Source organism: Pelmatolapia mariae, linkage group LG23, assembly GCF_036321145.2.
Source record: "Pelmatolapia mariae isolate MD_Pm_ZW linkage group LG23, Pm_UMD_F_2, whole genome shotgun sequence".
Classification (NCBI taxonomy): Eukaryota; Metazoa; Chordata; class Actinopteri; order Cichliformes; family Cichlidae; genus Pelmatolapia; species Pelmatolapia mariae.
Genome location: NC_086246.1, coordinates 33438693 through 33458774, shown reverse-complemented (window position 1 = coordinate 33458774; position 20082 = coordinate 33438693). Strand labels below are relative to the sequence as shown.

General features: G+C 40.9%; 1 protein-coding gene across 1 annotated transcript in view; it reads left to right on the top strand.

Moving 5' to 3' along the window:
* The first annotated feature begins 347 nt into the window (after positions 1-347).
* Positions 348-20082, top strand: part of LOC134620425 (NACHT, LRR and PYD domains-containing protein 12-like) — a 28510-nt gene continuing 8775 nt past the window's right edge. Inside the window, exons 1-8 of the mRNA XM_063466593.1 lie at positions 348-472; positions 557-655; positions 2055-2293; positions 2511-2552; positions 9836-11627; positions 11965-12138; positions 12372-12545; positions 12703-12876. Coding sequence (XP_063322663.1) covers positions 384-472; positions 557-655; positions 2055-2293; positions 2511-2552; positions 9836-11627; positions 11965-12138; positions 12372-12545; positions 12703-12876 — 2783 coding nt within the window. The 5' untranslated portion in view covers positions 348-383. The remainder of the gene's footprint in view (positions 473-556; positions 656-2054; positions 2294-2510; positions 2553-9835; positions 11628-11964; positions 12139-12371; positions 12546-12702; positions 12877-20082) is intronic.

The following is a 20082-nucleotide window of genomic DNA, read 5'->3' as shown; positions in this document are numbered from 1 at the left end:
GCAGTATCACATCATTTCTTTACTTTGACCTTCAACACTAATTTGTTTAGCTAGCAGAACAGCTAGCAGTTAGAATATGAACTCTGTAAGCAGTCAGCTTGGTCCTGGGCATTGTTACTGAAATAAAGCTGCTCTTCTACAGCCATGTTTGACCTGCTGCCTTGTAGGACTACCGTAATGGAGGGATTTGGAGGCTGAAGTCGGCTCTGTGAACTGTAATGGTGAACTGATGAAAGCTGTGTCTCAGATGGAGTGCATGTTAGTCCAACACATCAGACATGACCTCTGCAGTTCTCAGTTGTTGTGCACATGAATGATTTGTGTTTCGTCTGCAGGTGACGGTAGAAGTGTGCGTGAGCTGATGTGGATGTGAATTCAGCAGCATGGATCAGTGTGAGGACAGAGAGGAGGGAGTCCCTCCATCTAAAACCACTCTGTGTGGGGAATATGAGAGCCAGACCAAAGATCAGAGGTGAGATGACCATCTCTAACTGTCCATGACTCTTCTCCATGTCACAGCTCAGCACTCACATCACTGTTCCATTATTATTCACAGGAACCAACCTGGACCTCCACCCAGCTGTGTGTCCTTAAAGGGTGACAAAGTGAAGGATATCATCAAGAAATTTGAACCAACACGACCATTTCAGAAAAAGTAAGTTAATGTCAGTATTAACATGTCTTGCATTTACATCACATCTAAACTGTGTCTATACATACCTTTTTTTTATATATATATTTTTTAGGATCCATCAGAAACTCAAACCTGAACCCAGCTGTGTGTCCTTACAGAGTGGCCAAGTGAAAAAGTTGATTAATACATTTGAACAAAGAGAGACAAGTGGGAAAAGGTTTGCTAATGTCGATAATATCAGTAATATGTGATTAACCTTTTATTGAAGATCTGAACTTTTTTAGGAATCATCAGAGACTCAAACATGAACCTGAACTCACCTGTGTGTCTCTCAAGAGTGACACGTCAAAGGGTGATGGTTGTTCTCCTGCAGACAGGTGTGTGTAAATGTTGTTGGTGAGTCAGTGTTTGTGAATAAATCCTCCATCATGTTTAATATCAGCTCAGCTCTTTTTCATACACGTTTCCATGATCATATGTGAAGCGGTGTGTGTTCAAGTGTTTCCACAAACACAGGAGTCAGAGTGTAAAGAATGGATGTTATAGGAGATGTTTCTGTAGTGAAGAGGCTGAGCATCTGTAGGACTCCAGCTGCTCCAGCAGGTGTCTCCTTTGTGCTTTGCTTCAAACACAGTGTAGGGAGGAACTTCCACTCAGGTCTTTCAGGTTTTGCTGGATGTCAGAGGACAAACAGTTGTGTGCTGTTGTAGCATAAGTGCATCAGTTCAGGGTCTGTGTGTCAAGTTTTGCCCAGACGGCAGAATGACAGGACCCAATCGCAGAACTCTTCTGAACAGTAAGGAGAAGGGACCGGAACTTGGGATGGAGGGAAAACAAAAACAAACTGGCTGGTCATGCTAGTGAGGACAGGGGAACGATGACACTGTGTGTGCAGCTGTCATTGGTTCTAAGTTGAAGCTTGGCTGATACTCTTGTCCTCCAAGGACCAGAGTTACGATATCATCATGTTGTCGGTAATTTAAAATATATTTTAACTGTAATTATTATGAATTCCTCCTTAGTACCACATTTCTGATTCTAGAGCAGATTTAGAAACCTCTTTTAAACCAGTGTATAAATCTTGATTGAAAACTAATTAGCGTGTTTATCTTTTTCTTCTGGAGTCTTGTGCTTTTATTTTATTTATTTGACTTCATTTTTTCATTCATATTTCTATTTTTTAATAAGTGATATGATTTATAGAAATGTCAGTTGATTTTAAGTTGTTTTCTAAAGATTGTGAGCTCTCTTTGTTTTCTGTTGAGAGATTAATTCCATAAGTATCTCTTTAATTTATATATTAACAGCATGTTAGAGTTGAAGTTACATTAAGTAAAATATACATGACAACTAGAGGGCACTGTGAAGTGTACTAAAAGCTAAAACGTAGATGTGATGGGACATGTTTTATATTTTACAGGTCAGAGATGGAGAAGGCCTTACCAGTGCAGCTGCTGGAAATGCTGAAGAAAATGGGAGAGGAGGAGCTGAAGCTTTTCCACTTTTACCTGCAGTATGAACCTGGAGATGACTCCCCCAAACTCTATAAGTACCAGCTGGAGAATGCAGACAGACTGAAAACAGCAGAAGTGATGGTGCAGGCATATTCAGACCGTGTGATGGAGGTGGCGAGGTTGATTTTAGAGAAGATGAATGAAGGTCAGTCAAAATACACATTAAACATTAAGTACGGTATGATGACATGACATTGTCACAGTTTATTTTATGAAATGTATCAAACCATTTTAGTCTAACTTTTAATTGTCTTTTCTTCTCAAATGATGTACAAATGTTATATTTACATTGTTCTGATGCCATGCAGGTTGTCATTTTTAAAAAGACCAGTTTACGATTCAAAGTGCACTTTCCCCAACAGGAAGTCCCCCAGCCCAGGAAGCTTCAACAGTTTCATCAGAAGGTAAGAATACATTAGTTTGTCTCAGGAGACAATAATAAGGCCGAAACACATGAAGCCTGAACTGACCAATGAGAGCTTTGATTGTTTCTATGTGGTGTCTCTGTAGCCTCACTGTAGCTCTGCTGTATGACTAAAGCCTGAGCTCTAATGAATGAACAGCTGGCTGGTTTAATAATCTCTAACTTTATTTCACTGGGTGTAACAGCAAACAACATTAAAAGGGAGGGTTACAGAGCTTTAGATGAGATGTGAGGATGGTTCATAGCAGATTAGAAAAAAATCTAGAAAAGCATCTAACATATTTGGAATCCAAAATAGTCTTACAAGCCATACTTTTAGAAAATTGTACAATGACTTTATAAAACATTGAGACATTTACTCTTTATGTTTTCAAATTACTTTTAATTTTAAACCAGAGATTTTAGAAATAAGTAAATAGGTAAAATTATATAACAAAAGATTTATAGAAATATTTTAACACTGTGCTGTCCGTTATGCTATTTGTTAAAAATGATCAAAGCGGATCAATAAATAACAACCCCCAAAAATGTCCATTAAATGGCAAGTTGAAGATGAGGTCTTTCTAAAACCTGATTCGGAATCAGAAACTTTATTAATTCCAGATGGAAATTGAGTTGTCATAGCAGCAAATACACAACAAACAACACGCACTCCTATAAAATGAGTGTAGAAACAGACTTATGATAGATGAATATTAAGATAAATAGATAAATGTAGAGATAAAGGTATAAATATGAATATACAATAAATATAAAAGGACAAGTATGTGTGGAAATATATCTTGTGGTGTACAAAAGTGACAGGCTGCATTGGGTGTAATTAATTCTGTTCCACATGTGTGGACCTGACCCAAGTGGATGAATTAAAGATTCTGATAGCAGCAGAAGGAAAGACTTCCTGTAACGTTCCCTCAGACAGCGAGGTTGAAGGAACCTGTTGCTGAAACTGCTCTTCAAATTATCCAGTGTGTTATGGAGGGGATGGGAGTTATTGTCCATGATTGCCAGCAGTCTTGCCAGCATTCTGTCACTGATCACCTCATCCAGGGTGGCAAGCTTCATGCCAACAGCAGACTCGACCTTCCTGATGAGTTTGTTCAGAATATTTGCGTCCTTTGCTTGGGTGCCTGCACGCCATCGCAAAGAAGATGGTGTTCACAATAACAGACTGATAAAACATATAGAGCAGCCTGCTGTATACATTGAAGGATCTGAGCCTTTGTAGAAAGTAAAGCCAGCTCAGATCCTTTTTGTAGGCAGCGTCCATGTTGGCAGACCACTCCAGCATGTGATCCAATTGATCGCGTTGCTGATTGGCTGAGGAGAAAACGTATTCATGGTAAACCAATTGCATGACCAATTTAAGGTGACATAGCAACAAGATGTTATGTCAACCCATGACAACCCCGATTCTTTTGTGTAAAAAGTGTGGACTTCAAACTATATGCCTGTTTTTAAATTGTGTTGATAGGCCACGAAAAACCAGTTATGATAAAAAAAATGCAATGTTTTTTCCTGAATACTATTGTTGTTTATGTTTACTACAGGAAGAAACGGTAAAAACTGTGTTTTCTAAGGAAAGCCCTCAAAAGCACTTTCCGCTTGTGAACAAAAACAAAAACCAAAAAACCCCCACCCTTTCCTATTGGTGGAAAAATGTACCATGTTGACCAATCAAAAAATGATATGGCAACATGGCATTTAGGTGTTTAGGAGTGATGGCGGCGAGAAAGCGAAAAAGAGAGAGAGTTTTGAGATGTGAGAGATTTGTGACGAGTCTAAAGTTAGTGTGTTGTGTTGTGTAGTTAGTGTGTAGTGTAGTCAATAAGTGTTTTTTTTTGTGTGTCAGAACAATGAGGAGAGTGCTGAATGTCACAGTTGCTGCCAAAAAGACACCAAAGGCAAATTACAGTGTAAACGCTGTCACCAGGTGGAAAACAGGATGAGTGATACACCTCCTGCTGTCAGGAGGTGTCACCCATATTTCCTGCATTTTTAGATAGATAGCAGCATATAACTTTGTTGTTTTCAGTTACTTTTTTGAAGAAGTAACTAGTTACTATAATTAATTACTTTTTCAAAGTAACTTGCACAACAATCGTCATTATATACTGTATATTGGAGACAAAACGTTACAGGACTCACTCACAGACGAGAGTGGGACACTCTCACCCAGTGCAGCAGGAGCTTCACATAGACTCATACTCATAATACAAGTCAGAGCTTTATGTGTGTTTTTGAAATTTTTGTTCAATTTATTTTTACTTCCAATAGTGTTAACATACTACACAGGTCATGAACATTTTTTTTAATTTTCATTATATGTGTGCTAAAGCACCTAATTAAAAGTATTCTAACAGAAATGTAAATAGTGTAATTTTATTCTTTTAATAAACCATGTAACTTGGATGGATGCGATGGGCGTGGCCACAGTGCACACATCTGATGTTGTTCACAGTGGTCCAAGGGACATTAAAATTTAGAGGGAACATCGCTAATAGGATGTGACTATTTTGATATCAGTCCCGCCAATGCAGACAGGGGAGGGTCAGAGCTGTTTCTACCAATTTCCACCACCAGCTCCTTTGATTTGGCCACATTCAACTGCAGGTGGTTCACCTCACACCACCTCACGAAGCGATCAATCAGTCTTCTGTACTCCTCTTCCCATCCCATCTCCACACTTCCAATAATGGCTGTGTCATCAGAGGATTTCTGGAGGAGACAAGTTTCTGTGATGTACTTGAAGTTGGTCATATAGATGGTGAAGAGGAAAGGGATAAGAATTCCCTGGGGTGCTCCGATGTTGCTCTTCAGATTCTCTGACACACAGCTCTGCCGTCTCACAAACTGCGGCCTGCCTGTCAGGTAGTCACTGATCCACTGGACCAGTGGATCCTCCACCTACATGTCTTCCAACTTCTCCCTCAGCAGCCTGGGCCGGACTGTGTTAAAGGTGCTAGAGAAGTCGAAGAACATTATCCAAACTGTGGTGGTGGGTTCATCAAGGAAGGAGTACGCTCTCTGCAGCAGATGTATCACTGCATTGCCCACCCCCAAGTGGGGCTGGTATGCAAACTGCAGAGGGTCTTGTGACTTGCTCAACAGGGGTCTGAGGTGCTCCATGTTAAATCTCTCCATAACCTTCGTAATATGAGAGGTCAGCCCTACAGACCTGTAGTCATTTAGTGCCACTGGATGATTCTTCTTAGGCACTGGGACCAGGCATGATGTTTTCCATAGCACTGGGACTCTCTGGAAGTGCAGGCTCAGGTTGTTTAGATGATGGAGTACTGCACAAAGCTGCCTAGCACAGGCCTTCAACACTCTGGGACTGATGATTTGTTTTGTCTGGAAGTACTCTACTATCGTACCCATATGTAATTAATTTTATTTCATATTTTACTATTGAGACGCACTTTCGTGTACAAAGCCCGGGCTGAGCAGGTGCCTCCTGTGTGCAGGCCTCTGGCTTAGGCTCAGGAGGTCCCTCAAGTGCACAGTAGAGGGACACCACTGGGGGCAGTGGCACTGTCGGCAAGGACCCAAGCCGAGCTACCAGACTTTATAATCTGGCGCTCATGCAGGGGAGGCATGATGAGGTGATGGAGTTCCGGTGTGTGTCAGCCTCCCCTGCAGCCCTGACACAAACCACGTCCCGCCACAAACTTGTTTACCCTCTGTACATCCCGCACAGTTTCACCCACACCTTTCTTCTGAAAGCCAGTGATATCTCTCAACACTCTGATTGGAATTCACATAAAATCCAGCCGTCTCCTGTCACCTCAGGCGGCTATATATTTTAAGGTACAGACCCTACAATTATACAGAGAAAACTTTAACAATGAGACGACTAACTGGGTGATATGGCACTATAAGGTAATTTAGATAAGATTGGGCCTGATTATTTAAGATCTTGTATGTGAGTAGCAGGTTTTTGATTTGCGGATTTAACAGGGAGTCAATGAAGGGAAGCCAATATATGACAAATCTGCTCTCTCTTTCTAGTCCCTGTCAGGACTCTTGCTGCAGCATTTTGGATCAACTGAAGGCTTTTCAGAAAGAATTACAGTAGTCCAGCCTAGGAGTAATAAATGCATGAACTACTTTTTCAGCTTCACTCTGAAAGTCACTCTGTTTCTGATCTTAGAGCACAAATGGAAGAAAGCAGTCCTATATCAGTTAGCTGTTTTACAACTACTCTTTTTTTTTTTTTTTAATTTGAAATAAAAGGAAGGTTGGACATTGGATATATGTCTAGCTAAGACAGTTGGGTCAAGTGATGATTTTTTAACTAATTGTTTAACAACTGCCAGCTTGAGGGCCTGTGGTATGTAGCTGATCAATAGAGATAGACTGATAGATTTTCTCTCATGGTTAAACTTTAGCTTTTTAGCCAAGCTGACAGAAAGTCAGCTTGGCTAAAATGCTAAAGGGAAACCTAGGGTTGTTCGTATTTACTTCAACCATTGATGAATATTAAGATGTCATGACCTTACAGAGGGCTTTTATTTTGTTGACAAACAAACTGTCTTTTCAGGCTAAATTAAGATCGTCTACATTAGTGAGACATCATTTTCTCATCAGATTATGGGTTTTCTGCTTTAGGATGTGAGTTAGTGAGTTATACCAGGGAGTCAAGCACTTCTGATCCGAAGCTTTCTTTTTGCTTCACTTTTAGAGCCTGATGCTACAATCTTTTAAATATTTTTATTTTATTTTATTATTTTATTATTTTAATAGTCTTTACTCAATACACCATAATGACAAACTGAAAACAAGATGCCAGATTTTTTTTTTGTTAAAAAAAAATATCAGAAAAATAATTTTTAGATAAGTATTCAGACATTCAGGCTTTCCACTTTTCTTGACTGCTTAGAGGTTTCTACAACTTGAGTGGAAGCCACTTGTGATATGTTAAATTGATTGATTATGTTTTGGAAAGGTACACCCCTCTCTATAGAAGACATCGCAGCTGACAAATCAGAGCAAAGCCATGAAGTCAAAGCTAAAAGATAGGGTTGTTGCAATGCACAGATCTGGAGGAGGCCACAGAAAACTTCTTGCCTTCATAATTCTCAAATGGTAGAGACTACCAGGATTCTCTCAAGATCGTCTTAGTGAGAGAGATGACCAAGAGCCTGAAATTCACTCTGAGCTCCACAGAACCTCTGTGAAGATGGGACTATATTCCAGAAGGACAACAATCACTGCAGCACCTCCACAGATTTTGGCTTTATGGCAGAGTTGTTAGACACAGGCCTCTCCTCAGTGCAAAACACATGAAAGCCCATTTGAAGTTCACAAAAAAGCACCCGAAGGACTCTCAAACTGTGAGGAACAAGACTTTCTGCTTTAATAAAATCAAGATTAAACTGTTTGGCTTCAATTCTAAAGTCTTTGTCTGGAAGAAACCAGGCACCACTCATCATCTACCCAATACTATCCCAACAGCGAAGCACGGTGGGGGTAGCATCATGCTGTGGTGGTGTATTTCAGCTGCAAGGACTGGGAGACTGGTCAAGGTTGATGGAAAGCTGAATGGTACAAAGATATCCTTAATGAAGGCCTCCTCCATAGTGCTGAAGATAAAACTTCCAAAACAACAATGACCCTAAGTACACAGCAAGGACATCACAGCTGTGGCTTAGGAACAGCTCTGACTTCAACTCTGTCAAACATCTCTGTAGCGACCTGAAAATGGCTGCCTGATGGTTATATCTAGCCTAAATGAGTTTAAAAGGATTTGCAAACAAGAGTCGCAGAAATTCCCCTGTCACACCCTGTTAGAAAAATAAGATACGACAAACGGAGATAGAGCAGAGGCAAAGCTTTACTTTATCTTACAAAAAGGAGTCACAGAATGCACAGTCTATTCAGGAACCTCAAATTGGGGAAGTCTGTCTTTCACTCTTTATGCAGTTACCCCCTCCCCCTAGTGACACAACACCAGGAATTCCTTCACCATATGACGAGATGTTTAGGATAGAGTTAATAGTGGGAGAGAATGTCATGGCGACAGGTATGTGCTATGTTTAGCTGGTTCATGATATGTGGTATAACACAACAGACTCAAACAACTTAACTCTTTTAGCGTTTTTCAATAAAAGCAATGCAGTTTATTTATGATTAATCAAGTCCATGTATCTCCTTATCCTTATCAGTTTTCAACACGTTACAATCCAGCATATGCTGAGATGTCATATGAGACATCTTCATCAGCCAGACAGAGTTGGTCATTCATGTAATTGGTCTTGGTGAGCGCCATGTCAATTAGTTGGTGAATAGGTCCTCAAATAAATGGAATGCAGCAGTAGCCACACAGCATCAGCAAGGCGGCTGCAACTGCAATAGATACTAAGAGAGAAGAGATTAAACCATTCTACTTCCCAAACCATTGGTCTTGGAATTCCTTAAATGGATCATTGATCCCAGAATTTCAGCTAGTTCTTCTGCCAGTGTGTCACAGAGCCATCTGGATAGGTGTTGTTTGGGATGAATGTGCAACAGCTGCTACCAAACATTCTGCAAACACCCCCTTTCTCAGCTGGCAAAATGTCCAGTGCCATTCTATTCTGCCAAACCATGAGTGATGCAGCATGCAGCTGTTCAAAGAGTCCCTTTTTCTGTATCTCTGGTATGATTCAGGAAACACTGTTTAATATAATACAGAGAGTTAATCCAATCTATATTCACATTTATTGTGACCCACCAGAAAAATGGTGACTCAAATCCCATAGTCATCTCTTTGCAAGCATTGTATTCCACCAGTGCTATGGTTTACAAAACAGTCTTTTTAGTAAGAGGCTGAGTTGCCTGTCACAGTCACAGTTGCACCACGACAGGTGACCCAAATTGCAATCTTGCCCCACTCTAGTAAAACGTGCAACTTTCTACATAAGCATGAGCATTGAGTGGAGTGGCTGGCTTTAAAGGTGGATAAGAGGTAGTGTAGAGTGCAACAAGAGGTATTACTTGGCCTCAATGGTGCTGCTTGAAAGCGCCATTGCATTTGAATCCTTGTGGCACATTAACTTTACATTGCTTGTAAACTGAGATTTAGTTAAGCACTTAAAAAAAATGTTCACCACTGAGACGACTATTGTTGTGATTTAGTGCTGTATAATAATGGTCTACACACGTGTATATATATATATATGTATGTGTATATATATATATATATATATATATATATATATATATACATATTATTCTTCATTCTATATAAAATGGATTACACTAATCTTCTTGTCTCCTGTTCAGAGGATCTTCAAAGCTGTCAGTTTAAACTCAAATCTAACCTGAAGAGGAAGTTCCAGTGTGTGTTTGAGGGAGTTGCTAAAGCAGGAAACCCAACGCTTCTGAATCAGATCCACACAGAGCTCTTCATCACAGAGGGAGGGACTGCAGAGGTCAATGATGAACATGAGGTCAGACAGATTGAAACAGCTTCCAAGAAACCTGACAGACCAGAAACAACAATCAGACAAGAAGACATCTTTAAAGCCTCACCTGGAAGGCATGAACCAATCAGAACAGTGCTGACAAAGGGAGTGACTGGTATTGGGAAAACAATCTTAATACAAAAGTTCACTCTGGACTGGGCTGAAGACAAAGCCAACCAGGACATCGAGTTCATATTTCCATTCACTTTCAGAGAGCTGAATGTGCTGAAAGAGGAAAAGTTCAGCTTGGTGGAACTTGTTCATCACTTCTTTACTGAAACCAAAAAAGCAGGAATCTGCAGCTTTGAAGACTTCCAAGTCGTGTTCATCTTTGATGGTCTAGATGAGTCTCGTATTCCTCTGGACTTCCACAAAACTACAATCCTAACTGACCCTAGAAAGTCCACCTCAGTGAACGTGCTGCTGACAAACCTCATCAGGGGGTACCTGCTTCCCTCTGCTCGCATCTGGATAACCACACGACCTGCAGCAGCCAGTCAGATCCCTCATGACTATATTGGCATGGTGACAGAGGTCAGAGGATTTGCTGACCCACAGAAGGAGGATTACTTCAGGAAGAGATCCAGAGATGAGGAGCAGGCCAGCAGGATCATCTCCCACATCAAGACATCACGAAGCCTCCACATCATGTGCTACATCCCAGTCTTCTGCTGGATCACTGCTACAGTTCTGGAGGATGTGCTGCAAAGAGAGAAAGGAGCCCTGCCCAAGACCCTGACTGAGATGTACATACACTTCCTGGTGGTTCAGGCCAAAGTGAAAAAAGTCAAGTATGATGATGGAACTGAGACAGATCCACACTGGAGTCCAGAGAGCAGGAAGATGATTGACTCTCTGGGAAAATTGGCTTTTGATCAGCTGCAGAAAGGAAACCCGATCTTCTATGAATCGGACCTGGCAGAGTGTGGCATTGATATCAGAGCAGCCTCAGTGTACTCAGGAGTGTTCACACAGATCTTCAAAGAGGAGAGAGGGCTGTACCAGAATAAAGTGTTCTGCTTTGTCCACCTGAGTGTTCAGGAATTTCTGGCTGCAGTTCATGTCTATCTGACCTTCATCAACTCTGGAGTCAATCTGCTGGATGAAAAAAAATCTCACTTATCTAGAGTCTTTCAAATAAAATCCAAATTAAGTTTATTCTACCAGAAAGCTGTGAAAAAGGCCTTAAAGAGTCCAAATGGACACCTGGACTTGTTTCTCCGTTTCCTCCTGGGTCTTTCATTGCAGACCAACCAAAGTCTTCTACAAGGTCTGCTGACACAGGCAGAAAGTAACACACAGACCAATCAGGAAACTGTCCAGTACATCAAGAAGAAGATCTGTAGCAATCTGTCTACAGAGAAAAGGATCAATCTGTTCTACTGTCTGAATGAACTGAATGATCATTCTCTAGTGGAGGAGATCCAACAGTCCCTGAGATCAGGAAGTCTCTCTACAGATAAACTGTCTCCTGCTCAGTGGTCAGCTCTGGTCTTCATCTTACTGTCATCAGAAAAAGATCTGGATGTGTTTGACTTGAAAAAATACTCTGCTTCAGAGGAGGCTCTTCTGAGGCTCCTACCAGTGGTCAAAGCTTCCAACAAAGCTCTGTAAGTAAATATGTGTCCATCCCTTTATTTGGAAACAATGAATTGAGTCATTGATTTCTTTGATCAGATGTCACTCTACTCTGAGCCTCTCCTGGATGGCTGAACTCCTCACCCTATATCCAAGGGAGATGTCAACCACCCTTCAGAGGAAGCTTATTTCCGATGCTTGTATCCGTTCTTTCAGTCACTACCCACAAGTCGTGACCATAGGTGAGGGTAGGGACGTAGATAAACCAGTAAATTGAGAGAATTGAATATATTAACTGATTTAATTTGTCAAATGGATCATTTTAATTGTTATTTGTTTGGTTTTGTTTGTTGGTGTGTTTGTTTTCAGGCTGACTCACTGTAACCTCTCAGAAAGAGGTTATAACGCTCTGTTCTCAGTTCTCAGCTCCCAGACCTGCAGTATGAGAGAGCTGGACCTGAGTAACAACAACCTAGAGGATTCAGGAGTGAAGATTCTGTCTTCTGGACTGGAAAGCCCAAACTGTACACTGAATACTCTGAGGTCAGATAAAACAATATTTTAGTTTTCGTTAATTTAGCCAAAAAAGTTAAGTTAACGTTAAAGTCAAGTTAACCCATGTGTTGTAATCTATGTAAGACATTAAGAATTACTGGAAAAAACAAACAAATAAAAATCTCGACTGAATATTGTTAAATCTATTAATTAGGCCTCACTGCACACTCACTACACTTCCACACCAGTATTTGTTTCCATGCTTGTCTGTTGTTTTTCAGACTGACTCACTGTAACATCTCAGAGAAAGGTTTTGAAGCTCTGTTCTCAGTCCTCAGCTCCCCGTCCTCTCCTATGAGAGAGCTTGACGTGAGTAACAACAATCTGCTGGATTTAGGAGTGAAACTTCTTTCTTCTGGACTGCAGAGTCCACATTGTACATTAAATACACTGAGGTGAGATCAAGTGTGATTTTCAACAACTGACTTAATTACCTGATTAAATATTTAAGCCTCAAAAAATTAGATAAAATTTGTCAAATCTAATAACTCCTCACTGATCCCTCATACTTCAACAACAATATTTCTTTTGTTTGACTTTTTTTCCCCCCAGGATGAGTCAGTGTAACCTCTCAGAGAGAAACTGTGAAGCTCTGTCCTCACTTATCGGCTCCCAATCATCTAATCTGAGAGAGCTGGACTTGAATAACAATGACCTGCAGGATTCAGGAGTAAAGATTCTGTCTGTTGGAGTCAAGAGTCCACACAGTGAACTGGAAACTCTCAGGTCAGGATTTAAATTTGTTCACTGATGATTATGTCAATCTGAATTATATTACTGTATAAGAATAGAACAGAATAAAATAACCCTTTATTGTCATTGTACATAGAGTGAAAATTGTGGGTGCTCCACACCAACTGTATCAGAATAAAATTTAAATAGCAGACAGCAGGTATAAATAGTAAAACTGGAAAAATATATACAATAATGGGGAGAAAAATACAAAATAAAAGGAATATATACAAAAATAAGAGAATCGCACACATTGGAGAACAAGATAGTTGCAAGGTGCTGAGTTGTAGTGCAAAAAAGACAGCTAAGCTTTATAGAATTGTCAAGGGATCTTTTATACATCTTTGGATGTGTTTTTCGATTCTTAATTACTGTCTAAAGAGTTGGAATTGTTGGTGCTCATCCTTGACCTGTTTAGACCATGATTTCTCTAGTGTGTTTTGTCCTCCACATTAGCTGTGTGTTTAGTGAGCATTTCATGTTCTCTCGATTATATCTAGACATGAGTTCCTTTGTCACCAGTGTCTTTGTTTCTATTTCATCTTTTCTTTGCTTCTCTTAGTGTTTCTTTGTAATTTGTTTTTTGTTCATTTTCACAACCACTAAAGCTGTTCCTTTAAGTTATTTGTTCCATCTCTGAGTCCTGTATTTGGGTCCTACCCCTGCCTGCAACACAGTTCACCTTGACAGCATGACTGGCTTCACTTCTTCAACTGCGTGCTCAGCGTTGTTAATGCTGACTTTGGGTGGGTGGATGTGTGGTGGAACTGCTTGCAGCCCAAAAGAGCTGCTATGATTGTAGAGGCCCTTGAAATATTCCTTCCTGCCAAGACTCTTAAGAATGTGCCATAGAGTTTGGTACTCATGCTTTGATGCTGGTCCCTAGAGGCCTGCCACCACTCAGTTCTATCACTCTTCCTTTTCTGCATTCATTTTTTGAAACAGCTATTGGCTCAGCTGTTCACAATTGACCGACCAGCATCACTTTTTTCGGTTCGGCCACTAGGTCCAGGCATTCATCTGAGCAGTCAGGCAAAGGGGCTTGGTGCGTTCCAGTGTGGTATACAGTGCAACAATGACAGTGGGTTTTGCAAAAGACTGAGCATTGTGCAAAAAATAATTTGATGTTTGAAGGTATGTATGTGTGTGTCAGTCCAGTCACTCAGTGTTCAGGAATCTGACAGCTTGGGGAAGAAACAGTTTCACAGTCTGGCAGTGAGCACGTGCATGCACTAAGTGTGTGTGATGGAGGGAAGAGATGATCCAATGATCTTCTCAACTGTTCTCACTATCTGTTGTAAGGTGTTGCAATCCGATACGGTGCAGTTACCATACCAGTGCAGCTGCTCAGGACGCTCTCGTTAGTCCCTCTGTAGAAGGTGGGAGATGAGCTTTCCTCAGCATTCGGAGGAAGTAGAGAGGCTGTTGGGTCTTCTCAGTTTTCTCTCTGCCAGATGGACACCAAGGAATTTAGTGCTCTTGATGACCTCCCCAGAGGATCCATCGATGTTAAGTGATGGATCCTCTGTGATGGATCTCTCTGTGCTCTCCTGAAGTCAACAATCATCTCTTTGGTTTTGTCCACATTCAGAGACAGGTTGTTGACTCTACATCAGTCCATTAGCCATTTCACCTCGTCTCTGTATGCTGAAACATCGCTCTTGCTGATGAGACCCACCACATTCGTGTCATCGTTGAACTTGATTGATTGATTGATTATACTTTATTCATCCCGAGGGAAATTGGGTTAAGGCTGCCAGCCGTGCCAGCGCCGTCTTACCCATCCGACCATACATACATCACAAACATCACATGGGGAAGACAGGTCAGAGGGGTATAACATGGAAAAGCACAACATGAGGAAAAATAAGGAGAAAAAAAATAACTCCCCCCAGACTGAGCTCCAACAGGGAGATCAGTTTGAGAACAGAAAAAAAACACCTCTGCACATAGCACATGAAAAAAAACTCTAATACACCAAAGAAACACATGACAAGCAACAGGGGTGGGTAAAGGGTAAGAGACATCCAATGTAGACAGTACATCCGGGCCTGCAGCCTATGCGCTGGTCTCCATGATCCACCGTCAGCATCGGAAGGGAATAAGCGTCGAAGGCGTTTGGAGGGGGAGGGGGGATGAGTGTATATCTGCATGTGTATATATGTCTGTGTGCGTGTGTGTGTATGTCCAGAATTCAGCTGAGACAGTGTCCTTCGCCCTGCCAGGCTAAGTAAACAGTCTTCCAGCCAACCCAGGTGGCCTTGCATAGAATGGGAAGAACAGTCTAAACACAGTCCGTAATCAGGGTGTTGTTGTTCAGCTCCAGCCTTGAGACCGCAGCTGGCGCCGATGGGGTCTCCGCATGAAATGATGATGATTTTTACTTTAGTGCGAACAACTCATAAGAATTTCAAAGCTGTTCTAACAGTCCAACACTGGTCTCTCAATCTCCCGTTGGAGAGCCGTGAGCTTTCTATGATGTTATCCAAACTTACGTTCCGTGGTGTTGTCATTCTTGTGGTCAAAGAGCAGGTTCTGAGAACTCACGACTGCGGTGCGCTTCCCAAGATGTGATCAATTTGCGCCCAGAGGTGTTATTCCGAGCGAGCCCCTCCAGATGTAATCAGTTTGCACTCAGAGGTCTTATTCTGAGTATTCACGGCAGCCGTGCGGTTCTCCAAGATCTCATCCATGCTGCACTCAATGACCCATTTCGAGAAACTCACACCTCGTCCCATCATTTCAATCCCAGCGGGCAGCCTTGTGGGGGTTTGAACAGCCAGTTCTGCTTCCTTAATTCTTCGATAAGCCAGGGCCAAGCCAGCTCCGATCAGCAAGAACCCTGTTATCATGGTTCCGAATAGGTAGATATCTTCAGCACTCAGGCTCACCCGAGCCCAGACTTCTCTTTGAAGGGGTGTCAATTGCATTCAGAGACCAGTTGATCAAATCCATAATTCCTCTTTTAGGTTTTAGAGAACAGACTGTGAGAGAGTGTTCCAGGGAAAAGTAATGCAAAAAACACGAGATTAGACAAGGACACAAGAGGCTAAGCAGGGAAGCTAAGGGAGAGGAGAGGAGGAGGAAAAAAAAGTGCGACCGCCTTCGCCAAGAGCAAGAGAAGAAGTGATGAACTTGATGTGGTTCTCTTGATGAGTCAGCAGAGTGAACAGCAGTGGGCTGAGCACACAGCTCTGAGGGGCTCCAGTTATCAGTGTGGTGGTGTTGGAGATGTTGTTACCCCTCTGGATTGTCTGAGGTCTCAGCAATGGCATCATCTGTTGGCAATCCTCTGGAGGGTGATAGGGAAACTGGAGTGGGAACAGTGTGGTTGGCAGCCAGGTCTTAATGTGCCTCATGACAAACCTCTCGATGGGTGATGGGTGTGAGTGCAATGGGAATAGTAACTGAGACATGACACTGAGGATTTCTTTGGTCGGTTGGACCGACCGCAGTGCTCAGGGAGAGGTTGAAGATGTGAGCGAGGACATCTGCCAGCTGGTCTGCTCATTCTCTGAGCACTTTCCCAGGGAGTTTACGTTGTACATGCTCTTGGCTTCATGCAGTCTAGTTTGATTAATAAATCTGAGCAAACCTGTTAATGGCAGGAAAAATTATCTCAACTTGCCCTATCCAAATGCTTTGCCACTTAGGCTATATCTAACACTTGGAGCCTCACTTAGGAAACATACTTGTGTTATTAACAGATTTAAGCATTGATCATAATATAGTTCAACATTGCCGTCTTCTCCTGCTGAATTGGTGTTTCAGTGACTGTTCTGAATGATATATTGTAGGGGTGGGTTTTGATTATCGATTTTCTGATTAAAATCGATTCTAGCTTGTATAACGTAATATCGATTCATTAAAATCCTGAATCGATTTTTAAATATAAATTTATTTTCCCCGAAACACCAGAATCTCAGGTTAAACCTCACAAAATTTCAACAACCACCAAACAACTAAAAACGTAAATGAGAGCAGGTACACAGATTCTGCACAAAGACCTGAACACAAAGCGCGGACCCGCCGATGCATCAGAATCAGTGAGATGTCGTCTTTCTCACCCGACGGTGACACATACACGCCATTGATGCTGAAAGCCGACAGCTCACAGATTCTGATGGTCCGCGCTTTGTGTTTACGTCTTTTTTTGTGCTAGATTCTGAAGCTGTAGGCTTTGTCTCTCTCCAACCAAATTTGACTGAATCAGCAGCAAAAGAAGATCCAAACTACGCTTCACATTTCGCTTCACATAAACATCGTCATGAATTCCCTCTTACTTTTACTGTTTTGCTTCCTCCACAGTAAAATGACACTTCATGCACAGCTCTCTCTCTCTCACTCTCTGTGTGTACTTTAAAAAGTTTCCCATCTAAAAATCTCTGTTTTCCTTTGAAACTTTGCTCTGCTTCAGCAGCATCAGGTAATGTTTATATGTTGATTCATGGTTTTCTTCGGTTTTTGTTCTACTGCAGAATATTTTTAAGGTGGTTATCTGCTATAAAAAGACAGGCCAGGAAAATCTCCTTCATATTTTTCTGTGTTTTATGCTCTGTTACTTTGACACAAAGGCATCTGCTGTGATGCTTACACCTCTGATAAAGTCTCACAAGTGTCAGCTTTCTTTTTATAGGTATAAAAACTGATACGTGATCAGAATTATAATATTTCTGACTGTCTGAGGCAAAATTTCCCCGATTCAAATCGAATTGATCGAACTGAATCAAATCGGGACCTTGTGAATCGGAATTGAATCGATTCTAGAAATCAGTGACGATACTTAGCCCTAATATATTGTTGGTCATCATGAAGGACAGAAGGAGTGGGCTATTGTGGTTGATGTCTCTATATCAAAACTTGGCAATTACTGATTCCCAAACAATCCATTTCACATCGACATAGGCATTGCAGTCACATGCTGTGGCGACTCAGTCTGCAGGATCAAGTTTGTACATTTTAGAGCTGGTCGTAGTTATTTATACAACATTTTACACCGAAAAACAAAACAAAACATGGAAAGGTTTAGCAGTGCTAGCCGAAATAAAAATGAATCAAGACCGATCTTCAGTTAATTGAGTGATCAAATTCAAATCAGCAATTATTTAGGTCAATAATGCCTCATTTGCATTTCTTAAAATTAAAGTAACAGCAAGAATAATAAAAAAATATATATATAACTGTAAAACTGTCTTTGTGTTATAAGGTGAGAAGTAATAAATGGTGCAAAATACAATAATAAATATAAATGTAAAACATAAAAGGTACAATAAAACAAACAATAGTAAGTACGATATATACAGGATAGCAGCATTAATATAATGACAGTATGAATAGCAGCATAATATAATGACAGTGACAGTATGGTATAGCTAAGCAGGTTCAATTGTTTTTGTGCTTATTTACTACGGTGATAGCTCTGGGAAAGAAGCTATCCCTGAATCTGTTTGTCCTGGTTTTATGTGACCTGTACCGTCGGCCTGACGGTAATAGTTCAAACAGTTGATTGCTGGGGTGAGAATGGTCCTTGATGATATTGCCAGCTCTGCTGAGGTACCGAGAGTTTGCAATGACCTCCAGGCTGGGCAGAGAGCAGCCAGTGATCTTCTGGGCAAATAGAAAAACACAAAGAGCTCAATAAATCAAACTGTAAATATAAGAAGATAAGAAAACATTTTCTCTATCTGCCCCTGGGCAGCAGAACTGAAACAGATCAAATCCTCTGCTATCTGCATAGATATTGGTCTATTAATTTATCATCCATAGCCAGTCACCATACGTTGCCCAGTCCATTAGTGACTCTAGCAAATGAATGAATTGTTTTAAAATGTTTAAATAGCTAAGAGTTGATTTATAAGGACTTTAAAGTTATTTACATGTGTAAAAAAAACAGTAGGGTGAAAACATAATACTGAAAAATACTAAAGAATAATTCCCTATTGAATGTTTGAATACATTCAAAAAAGTGAAATTGGGTGGTTGTTACATTTACAACATGCCTAAAATATAATTTGAACATAATTAAATCATATACAATCTGCATGAAATCCAACAAAGTTGTTGAATTTCAACAACTGAGTTGAAACTAGTTAAATTTATCTTCCTGTCGCGTTCAGGGCAAATCTGTCCAATTTACAACTTAAAACACTCATAAATATTGTGTTTTACATCCGATTGCCTCGAGGTCTTATGACATCCTCCACACTATGCACTTAAACATATAAAAGTGATGATCACATCTTTTCATTGAATTTTGATTGTTTTAATCAACCTTGTTAAATCTGTGGCATTACCGGTCAAAAGTGAGCGCCATAGGAAAGGAATGGGAATCCACCCCCCCTTTGGCCTCTGACCCCCTGAATGGCCCACTGAATGACCAAATGAAAGACCCACTTTACAACTCACTGAATGGCCCACTGAATGATCAATGAACGGCCCATTGATCCACCCACTGAACTGAATTCGGTGCTGAAAAATGTTTGTTATGCTAATTTAAGAGCCGTTAAAACAGACTGGTCAATTTTGACCGGGAATACTAAACTAAGGTGTGTGGGTGTGTGCGGGTGTGTTTGTGTGTGTTTGTGTGTGTGTGTGTGTGTGTGTGTGTGTGTGTGGGGGGGGGGGGGGGGTTGTTCATTACTACTTAACCTGTCAAGGACAAAAACATAAAACAATTCTGTATCAAACCTTGTAATCATAGCCTTCCTGCTTCTTTTTTTTTTTAAATTGTGGATTTCCAGTAGTGTGTGTGTGTGTGTGTGTGTGTGTGTATATGTATGTGTGTGTCCTTTCCATGATATTTTTAAGTTCATTCAAAAAGTGTACAGTTTGCCATTGGGTTAAAAACTTTTGAAGGTACCCGGAGATAAATATTTATGTGAGATAAGTACATAAGCACATACACGCACAACCACCATTAGATTCTACACTTGTTGCGCTGGGTTACCATGGCTGCGTGTCTTTTAGTCGACCGGGCAGATAAACAGAAAGGGATGAGAGGTATATTTTGAGTGGCACACAGGGTGGCCAACATATTTTTTCCACTTACCTTTAATAAAGCCGGTCACGTAGACTCCCTGTGATCGCCTATTATACGAGTGGTTATGCAAGCTGATGGTATGGTGTTCCAGGGTTCAAATAGTGGGTTCACGCACGCTTGGAAAGGTCACGTGAACTGCATTATTTTTGTTTGGGTTTATT